This window comes from Balaenoptera musculus, chromosome 17, assembly GCF_009873245.2.
Source record: "Balaenoptera musculus isolate JJ_BM4_2016_0621 chromosome 17, mBalMus1.pri.v3, whole genome shotgun sequence".
Classification (NCBI taxonomy): domain Eukaryota; kingdom Metazoa; phylum Chordata; class Mammalia; order Artiodactyla; family Balaenopteridae; genus Balaenoptera; species Balaenoptera musculus.
In genome coordinates this window covers 25961238-25978651 of record NC_045801.1, presented here as the reverse complement: position 1 = coordinate 25978651, position 17414 = coordinate 25961238, and the positions used below count along the sequence as shown (strand labels likewise).

General features: G+C 32.1%; 1 protein-coding gene across 3 annotated transcripts in view; it reads right to left on the bottom strand.

Annotated features, from left to right (window-relative positions):
* CSMD3 (CUB and Sushi multiple domains 3) overlaps positions 1 to 17414 on the bottom strand; it is a 1196954-nt gene that overhangs the window by 112905 nt on the left and 1066635 nt on the right. For all 3 annotated transcript variants that reach the window (XM_036830958.1, XM_036830959.1, XM_036830960.1), the window contains 4 exons: positions 14623 to 14741; positions 13456 to 13525; positions 8382 to 8498; positions 5121 to 5330 (listed from right to left, as the gene is read on the bottom strand). In XM_036830958.1, coding sequence (XP_036686853.1) covers positions 5121 to 5330; positions 8382 to 8498; positions 13456 to 13525; positions 14623 to 14741 — 516 coding nt within the window. The remainder of the gene's footprint in view (positions 1 to 5120; positions 5331 to 8381; positions 8499 to 13455; positions 13526 to 14622; positions 14742 to 17414) is intronic.

The window sequence follows — 17414 nt, the reverse complement described above, 5'->3', positions numbered from 1 at the left end:
AAAAAGATGGTAAAAAACACAAATACATGGAGGCTAAACAGTGAGCTACTAAATAACCAAAAGATCACTGAAAAATCAAAGAAGAAATTAAAAACTACATGGAAACAAATCACAATGAGAACATGATGACCCAAAACCTATGGGAATCAGCAAAGCAGTTCTAAGAGGGAAGTTTATAGCAATTCAATCTCACCTCAAGAAACAAGAAAAATATCGAATAAACAATCTACCCTTATTTAAAACAACTAGAGGCAGAAGAACAAAGAAAACCCAAAGTCAGTAGAGGAAAGAAATCATAAAGATCAGAGAAGAAATAAATTAAATAGAAACGAAGAAAGCAATAGCAAAGATCAATAAAACTAAAAGCTGGTTCTTTGAGAAGATAAACAAAATTGATAAACCCTTGGCCAGACTCAACAAGAAAAAAAGGGAGAAGACACAAATCAATAAGAAATGAAAAAGGAGAAATCACAACTGACACTGCAGAAATACAAAGAATTATAAGAGACTCCTACAAACAACTAAATGCCAAAAAAATGGACAACCACAAAGAAATGGACAATTTTTCAAGAGTGAGCCAGGAAGAATTAGAAAATATAAACAGACCTATCACAAGTAATGAAATTGAAACCATAATTAAAAATCTTCCAACAAACAAAAGCCCAGGACCAGATGGCTTCACAGGCGAATTCTATCAAATATTTAGAGAGGAGTTAACATCGATCCTTCTCAAACTCTTCCAAAAAATTTCAGAGGGAGAAACACTCTCAAATTCATTCTACGAAGCCACCATTCCACTGATACCAAAACCAGAAAAAGATATCACAAAAAAAGAAAATTATAGACCAATATCACTGATGAAGAGAGATGCAAAAATCCTGAACAAAATACTAGCAAACAGAATCCAACAACACATTAAAAGGATCATACACCACGATCAAGTGGGATTTATCCCAAGGATGCAAGGATTCTTCTGTATATGCAAATTAATCAATGTGATACACCACATTAACAAATTAAGGAATAAAAACTAAATGATCATCTCAATAGATGCAGAAAAGGCTTCTGAAAAAATTCAACACCGATTTGTGATAAAAACGCTCCAGAAAATGGGCATAGAAGGAACCTACCTCAACATAATAAAGGCCATATATGACAAACCCACAGGAAACATCATACTCAATGGTGAAAAACTGAAAGCATTTCCACTAAGATCAGGAACAAGACAAGGATGTCCACTCTCACCACTCTTATTCAACATAATTTTGGAAGACCTAGCCACAGCAATCAGAGAAGAAAAAGAAATAAAAGGAATATAAATTGGAAAAGAACAGGTAAAACAGTCACTGTTTGCTGATGACATGATACTGTACATAGAAAATCCTGAAGATGCCACCAGAAAACTACTAGAACTAATCAGTGAATTTGGTAAGGTTGCAGTATACAAAATTAATGCACACAAATCTCTGGCATTCCTATACACCAATAATGAAAAATCAGAAAGAGAAATTAAGGAAACACTTCCATTTACCATTGCAACAAAAAGAACACAATACCTTGGAATAAACCTGCCTAAGGAGGCAAAAGACTTGTACTCAGAAAACTATAAAACACTGATGAAAGAAATCAAATATGACATAAACAGATGGAGAAATATACCATGTTCTTGGATTGGAAGAATCAATATTGTGAAAATGACTATACTAGCCAAAGCAATCTGCAGATTCAATGCAATCCCTATCAAGCTACCAATGGCACTCTTCACAGAATTAGAACAAAAAATTTTACAATTCATATGGAAACACAAAAGACCCCAAATAGCCAAAGCAATCTTGAGAAAGAAAAACAGAGCTTGAGGAATCAGGCTCCCCAATTTCAAAATACACCACAAAGCTACAGTAATCAAGACAGTATGGTACTGGCACAAAAACAGAAATATAGATCAATGGTACAGGATAGAATGTCCAGAGATAAACATACGTACGTATGATCACCTAATTTACGACAAAGGAGGCAAGAACATACAATGGAGAAAAGACAGCCTCTTCAGTAAGTGGTGCTGGGAAAACTGGACAGCTACATGTAAAAGAATGAAATTAGAACACTACCTAACACCATACAGAAAAATAAACTACAAATGGATTAAAGACTTAAATGTAAGACCAGACACTATAAAACTCTTAGAGGAAAACACAGGAAAAACAGTCTTTGACATAAAACCCAGCAAGATCTTTTTTACCCACCTCCTAGAGTAACGGAAATAAAAACAAAAATAAACAAATGGGACTTAATTAAACTTAAAAGCTTTTGCACAGCAAAGGAAACCATAAACAAGACAAAAAGACAACCCTCAGAATGTGAGAAAATATTTGCAAATAAAACAACAAAGGATTATTCTCCAAAATATACAAATAGCTCATGGAGCTCCATATGAAAAAAACAAACAATCTGCTAAAAAAATGGGTGGAAGACCCAAATAGACATTTCACCAAGGGAGACATACAGATGGCCAAGAGGCAAATGAAAAAATGCTCAACATCACTAATTACTAGAGAAATGCGAATCAAAACTACAATGAGGTATCACCTCATGCCAGTCAGAATGGCCATCATCAAAAAATCTAGAAACAATAAATGCTGGAAAGGGTGTGGAGAATAGGGAACCCTCCTGCACTGTTGGTGAGAATTCAAATTGATACAACCACTATGGAAAACAGTATGGAGGTTCCTTAAAAAACGAAAATTAGAACTACCATATGACCCAGCAATCCCACTACTGGGCATATACCCTGAGAAAACCATAATTCAAAAAGACACATGCACCCCAATGTTCATTGCAGCTCTATTTACAATAGCCAGGACATGGAACCAACCTAAGTGTCCATCGACAGATGAATGGATAAAGAAGATGTGGCACATATATACAATGGACTATTACTCAGCCATAAAAAGGAATGAAATTGAGCTATTTGTAGTGAGGTAGATGGATCTAGAGACTGTCATACAGAGTGAAGTAAGTCAGAAAGAGAAAAACAAATACTGTATGCTAATGCATATATATGGAATCTAAAAAAAAAAAAAAATGGTACTGATGAACCTAGTTGCAGGGCAGGAATAAAGAGGTAGACATAGAGAATGGACTTGAGGCCATGGTGTGGGAGGGGGAAGCTGGGGCGAAGTGAGAGTAGTATCCACATATATACACTACCGACTGTAAAATAGTTGGCTGGTGGGAAGCAGCAGCATAGCACAGGGAGATCAGCTCGGTGCTTTGCTATGACCTAGAGGGGTGGTATAGGGAAGATGGGAGGGAACCTCAAGAGGGAGGGGATATGAAGACGTGCATGCATATGGCTGATTCACTTTGTTGTGCAACAGAAACTAACACAGTATTGTGAAGCAATTATACTCCAATAAAGATCTATTAAAAAAGAAATAGAATAAAGAACTAGTGAAAAAAATAACATAAAATTCAGTGTAATTCACAAATAATATCTAGTGATCATTGTAATACATTGTGGCACATGTCAATAATAATACAGTATTATATCAATAACAGTAACAAATGCTATATCTTTTAGGATTTTATTATGGAAATAATGAATCTTTTTTCAAGGACACATTGACTGAAAAATGTAGTTAATAAAGTTCAAATTCTAGTTTTACCTCATTCAAATAAGAATATTGCTCTGAGAGGCTGAGGGAATTTGAGGGCATAGAAAAGAAGATGAAGTCAGGTTCATCAGGCCCTGTGCACTTGCTAGAGAAGGACCACATAGATAGCTCTGAGTCCTCCAGCAGCGAAAAAGAAACTCAGTTCCCCAGCTATTTTTGTAATAATTAGTTTCCTTGGGAACACAGTTAATTTTGTACCAAGAGGTTACAAAAATGATTCCTATTTTATGTAAAGGATGATGTGTGATATGGTGCTCTTAAATTATGCAAGCATAATACAAACTGTAATCATTTTAGACCCATGTAGTTGGATGTTACAATGTCTATTTTAACTACTCTTAAATTTCCTTTTGGGTATATACTTTTATTCAGCAAATATTTACTGTGCTCTTACTCTTCTAGGCACTTGAGATACATCAATGAACAACACAAAGATAACTGCTTTGGTGGAGCTCACATCCAAAAGTATCACATACTCGTAAATCAACTATACCTCAATAAAAATTAAATTAAGTTAAAAAAACAACAAAAATATCACATACTCATTAAATCCTTAATAATTAGGGCAGATGCATAATCAAAGTTTAAGTTATTTTTGATTAAATATTACAGTCATTGGAACTGTATTGTTTGTGTAAAATATCATCATAACTTTAAATATTTAATTTTAAATCTTAGACTTTTAAGATCTGAAATAGTATAGTAAAAATAGCTAAACTGCACTAAATATTTACTAATGATATACATCATGATAAATATTTTACATTCATTTTATCATATAAAGTTCAAAACAACTTATCTGAGAGGTACTATTACTAATGCCATTATGAAAATGAAGAAATGGACTTGTGCCCTAGGCCACTTAAGACTGAACATAGAGAATCAGCATTTAAGCCTAGGTCTCCCAGCTGTATATTCCAAAGGGATGAAAATCATGATCAAGGTCATGCAGCAGTTTTATACTAGAAATAGGCCTAATATGATTGTCAAATTATTTATTTCATATTCTCATAGCAATAGAATGGTATCAAGGAAGGTTATGTTATTCTTTCATTATGAAGTAAAAGAAAATAACTTTACATATAGTAGATGAGTACCACAAAATATCTTTTCAATATACTTATTCTGGTATAAAAGCAGAGATAAATCTTGCCTATCCACCATGCCTTGCTTGACTGCCTTGCCTTGACTTGCTTAATTTGATTGTGTATTAAAATTAATTCAATCCTTTTTTCATGGTTAGAATTTGTAAGGCCTCAGAAAGACATCATTTCCCCCTATACAGTTAACTGAAAATAGCATTATTTAAAACTCTTCCTAACTGAAGCTTGCTTTGATTTAGGTTCCTTTTTTTTTCTAAAACACAATATAGAAAATGCTTAGCGTTAGATCGTTAATAGCTGTTTGGAGGCTAAAAAGCTTTCATATTTTTATTATTCCTCTCACCTTGGTATACAATGTGGAACCCTTGTTTGTTTTGTGAATAGTCACTGTGAAAATACAAGCTGGTTTCATGGGTCGTGCTAAATAGGGTAGATGATATTTGAGGACCACTAAGTCGGCCAATAACAGTACTAGTTTCTGCAGATCCACTTCTTACTTCCAAATAATCATGTATGGTTTCTGTTGAAAAATTTACAAACTGCAGATGCACACCTAAGGAAGAAAAACAAACATAATGCTACTTTATTTTTTTACCAAATTAAATGCACGCATATACACAAACACATGCTCGCATTAATGTGCTTAAGATATGTTTCCATTTAAGTTGAGAGGCATACTCTCAAGATCCGGGCCATGGGTTTGCTGTCTGCCCAGGACAATTAGCTGTGCTATAGTTGAAAGTAACAGAATACTGTTCTCAAATGCCCACTATTTGTCACATGGGAAAATCTCATTTTACTACATTGTCACCATAGCAAAACTAATCAAGAAAGTGGCTTTCTTGTTCTTTAATACCATTTAAAAATGTATCAACCAATTTTTAAAGATGAAAAGCCACTCAATAATTTGTATTTTGTAAAAGGCCAATTTGAAGCCAAAATATGATTGCAAAGTTTTATATATTAACATAATCAGATTTCACGACTGTGTTAGAAATTAGTCATATACAAGGGATAAATTAACTTCTCCAAAATATTATTTTGAAGCATGTAATTTTTAGTGTGCTCTTTTAGTATTTCCTCATCAGAAGGTAAAGCCAAATTTTATGTAATATTCCCAATAAAATCTAGGGGTTATTGCTATATGCTATCATATTACAAAATAGTCTTAATGTCTTTATAAACATAATTAGAATATGAGATAGTTAAATATCTGTGGGATGGAAAAAATAAAATAAAACCCTTATTGAGGTATGTTTCCTTAATTCAATTAATATTTGATTTTTACTGAATTTGATGTTTTTTTTCCACAACTACCATTCTGTAAATTGTTAGTAATAAAATTTGACATTTATTGGGTTTTCTTTTTGCTAGGCACTGTTTTAAGTTTTTATACATGCTAACTTATTTAATGCTCATAGTTATGAGAATGAGGAAACTGAGGCACAGGGAAGCTAAATAATATGCTAAGTTTACACAATATCCTAAAAGAGGTGCAATTCAAACTCAGACATTCTGGCTCCTGAGCTCTTGCCCTTAATAACTAGTGAGGTTCTCAAGTGAAGTCACATTATGTTCCTGGAAATAGAGTTCCATGGAAATTCGCTGTTACATTGAAAAAGAGTTCCATGAACAAATAAATTTGGGAATTACTGAAAATATGCTTTAAAATATTAAACACATTCCTGCACAATCAGACAATCTTCTTAAAACTTTGAATTCACTATCTTAATATGTGAGGGTACAAGAAGTGCATATTTTTCTAAAATTTTCCTGAGCCCCTTTTCACAAATTATGTTGTCCATAATTGTTTCACAGGCAAGAGAAAATACTTCTTTAACTGTTGATGTGTATTCAATTTTCTTTTAAACATTTATAAATTATCTGTTCAAATACATTAGAAGCAATATTTGATTTAACCAAAACTCAAAGAAAACAGTGGGATTATTGAAATGTAACCAAATCAGAAATGGTCTCATGTTTTCATTTCTAAAATAGAGAAAGAGAGATGCATATTCTTTTTAATTTTTAATAAACTTGGTTTTTAAAATCAATGAAGCATTAGCAAGAGCTAAGTTGAAGGTGATATAATGACACTATTGCAAATACACGCAATAATTTATTTTAAAATAATTCACTTAGCTCCATAAGCAACATGGGATGAGCCCTCTTAAGTGGCTAGTAAAAGACATAAGGATAACCATACTGTTTCAAATCTATTATTCATTTATTCTCTTTCAATCAAAGGGCATAGAATTTGACTACAATTCAAATTAAGGGTATTCCCATGTTGTAGCCAGAATAATTCTCATTAGAAAGCCCCCCAGCATTCTTCTCTCAGTGGCCTACTGTTCTCCCAAAACCTCAGGCCAGTCATATAGTGTTCAAGTTTGTTGAATTTCTTTAGCTTTCTTATCTGCATTTTTCCATGTGTCAGTCTGTTTACCTAGAATTTCTTTCCTGTTCCTCACAAGCTGACCCTCTTTTTTGGGCTTACTCTTACTTATATTTAAAGCCACAGTTCACACATCATTTCCTCTGACAAACCTTTTTTGCATTTCCTGGACTAGGCTGGATGCCTGTGTACAATCCTGTTCTCTTTATTATACTTCACTGCAATAACATATTTGACTATTTGTCTCCTCATTGTGACTGTAACTTAACTGGAAAAAGGTACAAAGTCTGTTTTACTATGCATTTTATCCCTAGCACCTAGCACAATACCTGGAGTATAATGTGTACATGCTCAGTACAGAATTGTCAAAACTATGAGTTTCTGTGAATTTATGTAAAACATTTCAACATGAATTTTCATTCTGAGGCTATAGATGCTTTTGGGTAAATGAGGTACCTAAATTTAGTCCTCAGTAAGTGAGATAGTACAGAATATCTTAATTGCTCTAAATCCACCAGGTTTGTACTTCAAGGAGTTATCTACTCATCTTACTCTTCTGTGATTTAATGAATAAGTCTATCCTCAATCTAACACTTCTATTTATGCATTTACAGACTAATGGGATATAAAGAAGCTGCAAGAGAATACGTTAGTGACACAAGAGGGAAAAGAATTTATTAAATGTAATATATATATAATGCAATATATCCAAACACTGGCAATTGTAATATTAGAATTAGAAAGGTATTACATCTACACGGGTATTTAAATCTAACAGCAGAAAAATTGTACTAATACTTTTCAAATGTAAATCTTATTTATTTACAATAGCAACTGGATTCAATAGATTACCAGAAAATAATTTATCTACGTACTGCTTAGTTTCAACAAGTAGAAAAGAGTTATAGAAACAATTATACATGAAAATCATGTTGAACTTAATCATTGCCACACACATCTAACTCAGGCTATATCTGTACATATTGATTGGAAAGTATCATAAAGTTTTTCTATTCATCATCTATCTATGAAATTTTAAAATGCCCATATTCTTTCAATTATCCAAGTACTCCAAGTGAAATGTATATAATCCCAAAATAAACTATAATTTGTGAATATTTCGTAAGTTCTTATTAGACTTTGTTATTTCTTTTTAAGGATGCATTAATGATATAAAAATACTCTTTCACGTGTTTTTAATATACATACCAAAACCTACGGGCAGCTTGATTGTCCACGTGCAATCTAAACTGCTGGGGTAGTTTCCAGGAAACCCAGGGCTGAGGATCACACCACTGAAATCTGACATAGTGCCACCACACTGAGCTGCAAGAGAATAGAGGTCCCACTTAAGCCAAAGTACTTTACTGTATTAAAAACAGACTGAAATTATTTCAAGTCTGAATCAAGTGTCTGAGTTAAAACTGATATAAATTTGAATATTGTCAACTCTCATTCACCACGTACTAGTAATCAAATATAATCAATTGACAAGGCATTTTGTAAAATAGCATAAATGGGTAACATATTTCTTTCCTCGGCAGTAAATACAAGCTAAATCAATTATTGTACAGAAAGGAGTAGCTCATGTGCAGTGAATACAATCAAACAAGGAGCACATATCCTTTTCCATAGCAAACAGTACATTTTCTCATCCTGAAGTACTTCTAGAAATGTTGTGATTCATTCAAAAGATAATATAATTTATAGTAAAATCAAGCCAGCAACATACTATATTGATGAGGGATTCATTTTCACAATAAATGAATTCATTTTCCTCTTTTTGTGAGGAGGCTGAAGATTTTTAAGAAAAATATTGGTTTCTATCGGTAATATGCAAGGGATTCACACACCATCAGATATTGTCTCACTTTACCCTAAAATAATCTGGACAAAAAATAGGGAAGTATAAAACAAGTAAAAAGATGCACCCATGTTTGAGAATTTAGGCATAAATTTATGCTTTTTGTAGAATCCCTACTATAGTGATTTACAATTGATAAGCTAACCATAAATTATAAGAACAAATAATTACCCAAGTTTTAACTTTTACATGATTAGATAGAACTATTTAACATGTATTAATAGAACAATCGCATTTTAGAAGCTAATTCTTTCCTCTAAGTATACATTTTTATCATTTTATCATAGAAGTACTAAAATACACATCTCAATTGAGGGTTGAAGAATCAAATTTCATGACTGCACATCAAGTTTGAAAGTTACCCATACATTTACCTATAATTTCATTCATTTATTTATTGTTATGAATAGCAACAGACAGATAATCGAACTTCAGGTTATATATCATAAAGGCAAATTCGGTAGAACAATTTATCAATGTTCTATGTGATATCAATAGCCAGTTTGACAGCTATCTTTAACTATGTGAACTGAATAAATTATGTATAAAGCAGATTTTACTAAGGGGATATATATAACCTTGTAGTTAATGTGCATATAAACCTTTCTTTTGAAGTTGTAATTACCATTGAGATCTAAAGATACACCTTTATATTTTTCCATCCTTCTCAAATATCAGTTCATCCATCTTTAAACCAGAGCAATTTTCAACATATATAAACCACTAATGTTCACCAATTCATTTTCCTAAAATTTGACTGCCCACATATGTTCATTACACAATCTGATAATTAGGGAGTGGTAGAGAAAATATTTTGGCCAATGAAAAGTACTTTTAAGTTTCTGGCAAGAATGCAATTGTAGGTTTGTTTTGCTTTGTTCTGAATTTTGAGTGAAAGAACACAAGGACTCTTTTGCTTTCTTGCCTTCACTATCTCAAGTGTTTGAGCTGCTCACTGCCCAATTCTGCTGTTTTCCATCTCTTTAGAAATGAGCTGAAAATCCTGGCCTCTGCATTGCCCACCTTTCTAGAGTGTAAATCCCAAAATCAGAGAAGAAAGAAGGAAAGAATACAAAGTAAACAGATAATGAAAGAGAAAGGAAAAGAATAACAAACCATAAAGGACGAGAAGAAAAATCCAAAAAGCGCATCTGCCTTCAGCTCCATACTCATGTCTATTTTCTCAGAGACTCTGCAATTTCATGCACCCCTAGGCCTTGAAAGAAAATGCTGTGTTTCACCAGAAGTTTCACAGTAGACTCTTTTGAGGCCCATTATACTGTTTTTCTTAAGGACACAACCATAGCATAGTCCTCCGAGATAAAATCATCTTTGATTCTTCCTTCAGATTTGTCTCTATTATGTAAAAATCTCAAGTGACTTTTCTTTCCTTCCATCAAAATATCTGGCAGACTGTTTATTTTCCAGTTCATGAGACTGTAACCTTGATACCTGATGACTAAAGTTTTAAGACATTCTCTGAATCAGCCTCCTGCCTTCAGTTTCTCCTTATGATATGGCCATGATGTCAATTTAGACACTTTGTCTATCAAATATAGTACAAGTTTACTGTCCAAAATTTATAAACAAAAAAAAATGAATACAAAAGAAATAACAGTGCTCTGGAATTCCACTACCCATAGATAACCTGTCTACCTTTATATTCTTTTATTTCTCTGCAGAAAAATACATATGCACGTATATATGTTTATATGTTTACGTATATAATGAAAATAGGATCATACTGTGAATCACTTTAAGCCTTGTTATATTTCACTATATATTGTAAACTTTGAGTTATTAAATATTCCATTATAATGTTCACTTCCTTTTTCCCCATTATTGGACCCTTAAGTTATTGCATATTTTTCACTATAATAACTACCGCTATGAATGCCCTGTGTATTTCAGGTTCAGTGCTAAATACTTTTATGCATTCTCTCATTTAATTCTCATAATGGGCCTATGAGGTGGACATTACTATCCCATTCAACAGATGAGCAAACAGAATAATACATTTGCCATACACAGCTATTGTACCTTAGCTGAAAATCAAATGAAGATATACTGGACATCAAAATATAAGTATTTAATACAGTTTCATACAAATTTATCCTATATAATAAAATTAAAATTTCCAGTTTAATTTTATTAAAATATCACTTCCATCTAGTACTTCCCTTGTTAACAATATACAATGGAATACAGACTTAATCAAAACGCAGTATTTTACCTAAAAACTGAGCAATTTGTTAACAGTAATAATTGGTGCTAGTAATATAGCAAGACGGAAATTGTCATATCATAATTGAGTGGTATTTAAATTGATACAACCTTCTGAAAGCAATCTGGCAATATTAAAGCTTTTAAGTAGTTATATGCAATGACACAGTTAGGAAGGCACATGAAAAACACTTATAAATAAAGAAATGTGTGTAAATGTGTAAATGTGTACCAAATGTGTATAAACGTATATCAAAAAGACAAAAAACTAAGCTAACAAAAGAGAATAACTATACAAATTAGACTATGTTATGTGCCATAAAGCCATTTTAAAAATCAAATTTTTGAAAACATGTTATGGTATGGGAAATTCTTCTAAGTGAATGTCAAGAAGGAAAACATTATAAAAAAATACATACTGTAGAATCCCAAAACTTTAATTTGTTCATTAAACAATATTTATTGGATGCCTATGTAAGATAATAACTGTTATTGCACTGGGGATACAGTAATGAACAAAAGACCAAAACTCTCTGCTCTCATATCAGCAGAATATATATAGTAATTATTTTGTTCTTTGTACTCTTTTATATTCTCAATTTTTATACTTAATTGGATATACACACACATACAGACCCCACATACATAACACACACACACACATAAATGGCATTATCTGTATATATAAATTTTTACAATAGGCATTATATGTATATATACAATTTTATAACTGGCATTATATGCATAAATTATAATACCTGAAGAAACATATCATTCAAAAAATGTCATCCAATCTAAAGTCTGAATGCTTTTAATATCTTTCGCCAATTAAACACATCCTTACTCTTAAACATTATTTTCCAGTACTCTCCAACAAAAATTGCACACATGGTACATAGGCATTATGGACTGAATTGTGTCTCCCCCAATATTCATATGTTAAAGCCCTAACTCCCAAATGTGACTGTATTTGGAGATGAGATACCTTCTTTAAGGAGGTAATTAAGGTAAAATAAAGTCATAAGGGTGGAGCTCTAATCTAATAGTACTGGTGTCCTTATAAGAAGAGAAAGAGATAGGGGAGCTCCTTCACAGAGGAAAGACTATGTGAAGATGTAGGGAGAAGATAGTCTCCTACAAGCCAAGGAAAGAAGCTCTCAGAAGAAAACAACCCTGCCAGCACCTTGATCTTGAACTTCTAGCTTCTAGAACTGTGACAAAATAAATTCCTGTTGTTGAAGCCATCCAGTCTGTAGTATTCCATTATGGCACCCCAAGCAAACTAATATAATACAGGTTTGTTCACTGTACATTGGTAGGGTATACAAGCCACACCAATTCTTTTGTTTTTGCCCTTTTTCTTACTCAGCAAGGGTAGTCTTCTTCATTCATTTATCTTAATTACACCTATCATCCAAAACTCTTTGTAAATTTTATGGACTGAATATATTTCCCAATGACTTCAGTCAACAACAATCTCATCTTTCTTAAATTCTAAAACATAGTCAATGGTATTATTTGACACTAAATTATTCTTATTTCATTTCTTTTATTTCTACAACTCTAAATGGTAAACAAATGTTTTAATTATGGAGATCATATCTCAAACTTTTTTTCCCCTACTCTATAGAGCCCAGTATATTAATGGTTGCATACAGACACCAGAAATGAAAAAGAGAAAAAAAATTAAAGTGGATAGAAATAACTGGAAGCTGCATTAAATTAGGACAAAAATTTGGGCCCATACTTTCAAAGCCCCAAGTGTTCTTTTGATACATCCCATATCTCAATTGCCTGTTACCAATGAAGACATCTCATGGGGTGTCATGCTCCCTTTGGTAGACTCCAGCTTCCTTATCTATTTTGGCTCAATAGTAAGCAATAGTATATTTACTTATTTTCCTGATCTATGAGTACTTCTACTACATCATATTGAGAAAACTCTCTGGGAATCAAAAAACCTAATACCTTTCCTCAATTTGTATTTTTAAGTCATCCATTGATATTAAAGTTTGGGGCAAAAAAAATGTAAAAATTTAAAATTAAAAAAGAAAAAAAATGTGAATCATTTATCTCAAAATATAATTTCCATAAAACCTGACAAAAGGTAAACTATATGTTTGAACAACAACATATATAAGGTGTACCTTTAAAATTTGATACAGTTAATAAATGATTTATAGTTCTTTAACTTACCCAAACAAATTGGGATTGGGTAATTCCATCTTCTCACAGGCCCAGGCATGCATGTAATATGAGAATGACCCTATATAAACAAGACAATGCAGTTCAGCACAGATTTTTAAAAGTGTAAATATAACATAGGATAGTGAATGATAATTATGAACACAAACTTAATAATATATTGCATTTTAATATTTTTTAACATTACTGGAAATATTAGTGTGACTTAAAACAAGAAAGGTAATTATATACACTTGTGATAAAATGTAAAAAATAACAAGCTTTTGGTAGAAAAATTAAGACTCTATATCACATTAAAACTGTGGTTTTAACATTGTTCTGCCAAAACATTTTCTACCAAGGTACTGCAATAATTATACAAAGGAAATAGCCATATACATAGTGGTTTATAATAAATTGCAATAATATTCAAGATGAGATAGATTAAAAAATGATTATAAAATTCTTTCATAAAAATTTGAAAAGTCAACTGAGGTATATTAAATTTTAAAGTCCAGAAAAATTTGATTTCACTTCTGAGACTAATAATTTGGGATACAAGTTTAAAGACTATAAATTATTCATTTTTACTTTTCCTTCCTCTAAAGAATTTATTTACTTAACATGTGAAATAATTTCTGTCTCAATTTTTTTTCTTAATTTCTTAATAGGTCTATGCTTTAGGGAGATTTTTATGAGGTCATATACTGAGACCTTCTAAAACACCAACAAAAGAGTATTAATATAAATACGTAAAGTCAGAATATACATTGCAAATAAACAGTTTTAGCAAAACTTATTTGTAGTCGATTTTTACTGATTTGGGGAATTTATTATCATGGAAGTTTCATTTAATGCTTTAAGTATCACTTTCATTTTTATTTCAAATTCTGAAAATCCAGTTCAGTGGTCACATCCAATGTGAACAGAGAGAAAAGTGAAGATTTATTTTGATTCAAAAATCATTTTTGTTTATTTGCAAACAGAACAAATTTATTCATTCCAGCAATTTCTCTCACGAATATCTCACTGACAAATTGAATACCTTTTGATTTAATGTTAAATTATGCAGCCTGAGATCAATATTGTTTTATAACTTGTGTATTATCAACGATTAGTCTGTTAAAATATTCTGAAAGGGTAATGAAAATCAAAGCTAAAATTTTAAAATAGACTTACCTGAAGAGAATAGCCTTGATCACACTGAAAGGATACTACATCACCAACCATATATCTGTCTCCAATTTTATGCCCACTGCTAGGAGTTTGTGGTTCAGGACAGGAATCCAAACCAATAGCTAAGAATATTTAGTGATAATAATATAAGTAACTTTCAAATGATGAATGCTTAAATCATGCATATTAAATTACCAAAGCTGAATATTGGTGTCATTAAAACTAGATTTTACATTGAGACATTAAGAATGTTCTGTGAACAAGATTTAACGGTATATGGTTACAGCAATGTGCTTTGGAACTCCACCACAGAACTATTTCAATTTTCATGGCACCAACCATTAATTAGCTGTGTGATTATATGTAAATTCTTCTTTAACTCACAGCCTAAATGTCTTCTGTGAAATAAAAATAAAAATTCCTAAAAAGAAAATCCCTAAATAAAAATAAGAATAATAATTTATTGTGATAATAAAGTGAAATTATATCTGTAAAACATTCTTAGTAAAATGGCTAAAAAAATTATTTGCTGTTTTGTCCGTATCACCTGGTACCTTCTTCTGAAAGGGAGATTATGATATAATTCAAAACCCTTCCATTATTTTTACATCAACAACTTATTTTTCAACATGAAAGAATAAAAGCAGGGCTTCCCTGGTGGCGCAGTGGTTAGGAATCCACCTGCCAATGCAGGGGACACGGGTTCGTGCCCCGGGCCAGGAAGATCCCACATGCCGCGCAGCTGCTAGGCCCGTGAGCCACAACTACTGAGCCTGCGCGTCTGGAGCCTGTGCTCCGCAACGGGAGAGGCCGCGACAGTGAGAGGCCCGCGCACCACGATGAAGAGTGGCCCCCGCTTGCCACAACTGGAGAAAGCCCTCGCACAGAAACGAAGACCCAACACAGCCAAAAATAAATAAATAAATAAATTTATTTAAAAAAAAAAAAAAAAAAAAAAAAAAAAAAAAAAAAAAATAAAAAAAAAAAAAAAAAAAGAATAAAAGCATACAAAAGTAAAAGGTTTTTCTAAAATGATTCATTTAGTTTAGCATTTTTAATTGAAATATAGTTTATTTACAATGTATTAATTTCTGCTGTACAGCAAAATGATTCAGTTATACATATATATATATATATATATATATATATATACACACACATATATAAATATATATACTTTTTTATATCCTTCTCCAGTATGGTTTATCACAGGATATTGAATTTAGTTCTCTGTGCTATAGAGTGGAACCTTGTTGTTTATCCATTCTATATATAATAATTTGGATCTGCAAACCCCAAACTGCCACTCTGTCCCTCTTCCACCCTCCCTCCCCCTTGGCAACCACAAGTCTGTTCTCTATGTCTGTGAGTCTGTTTCTGTTTCATAGATAAGTTCATTTGTGTCGTATTTTAGATTCCACATGTAAGTGGTATTATATGGTATTTGTCTTTCTCTTTCTGACTTAGTTCACTTAGTATGATAATCTCTAAGTCCATCTACGTTCCTGCAAATGGCATTATTTCTAAAATGATTCATTTAAAGGAATAAAAATTGTTTGATGTTTTTGCCAAAACATTTTTTCAAACATGTGAATGTATTATTATTAAAAACTTTTTATTTCAATAAGAGCCAATGTTTATTATCTATTTCTCTGTAGTTCACATTTTGAACTAATCTAATACATATTTGAATGGAGGGAGGAAGCAGTCACCACTCCAAAATCATTATATATGTGTGTTAATAACATATTCATTATAAATATTCACACTATATATTTCTTTATTAAAAAACATTAAAAACTAAATTCTAAAGTGTGACTATATCGTATATATTCCTTCACTCTTTGACCATGTTATTTCCCTCTGATAGATGCTATCATACATAACACCACCCTCTCCATCACCTTTGTTGTATTTGACATAAACTAATAATGAATAATTATGTAATTAGTTGTTCAATGTTTATCCCCCTGTGAGAATATAAGTTCCAGAAGGGCAGCTTGAAGCACAGAGTCTTAAGCAAGCACTCAATAAACATTCGTTGTATAGATGAATGAATAGTATATAAAAGAAAGTGCATCCCTATTTTATTTCTTAATAAATACAAATGTCTATCTCTGCAAATGGAAGATAGTTTATCTAATAACATAATGGTCAGAGTAGCTAAAAATGATGTCACATTAAAGGATAGAAAATTAAATAAAAGCAGTGACATGATGGAGTTATGGTTAGATTAGAAAGTAAGGCAGTAAAGAGGAGGAGTAAATTGGCCATTTGGGAATGCATTTGAGACAGTCCTAAAGGAGATAGGGTCATGTGGACTGTAATTCCATTGCCTGGTGCTGCAATTAGCTAGGTCCCTATACATATGTCAAATCCCATATTTCTTGATTTTTTGTAATCTTGAATTTATAGAACTAGGAAAGATAAGTTACCCTTAAGTTGTGACCTACTGTTAAAATTTTAAGGGTTAAATGTCTCACTTCCCCTACCAGATTTTGAGATCCAAGAAAGACAGAAACTGTCTTATATTTACTTTCTTCTCATTCAACACCCACTAATGGGTCTTACACATTAAATTCATCCGATTTCATAGAGCCCTTTTCAAGAAGTACTAATCAAAAACAAGTTATGATGTAAGCATATATGTCTTGTCAGTATGATTTCACTTTCCTTTGGTACAATCTTAGTTTCTTGGGAGTCCTGAACAGTACATTTATTACCCTTCACCATTAAGGTCATTTATGTGGTCATTCTTGCTGAGAAGGCCAAATTTAGTACACATTAATTTCTCT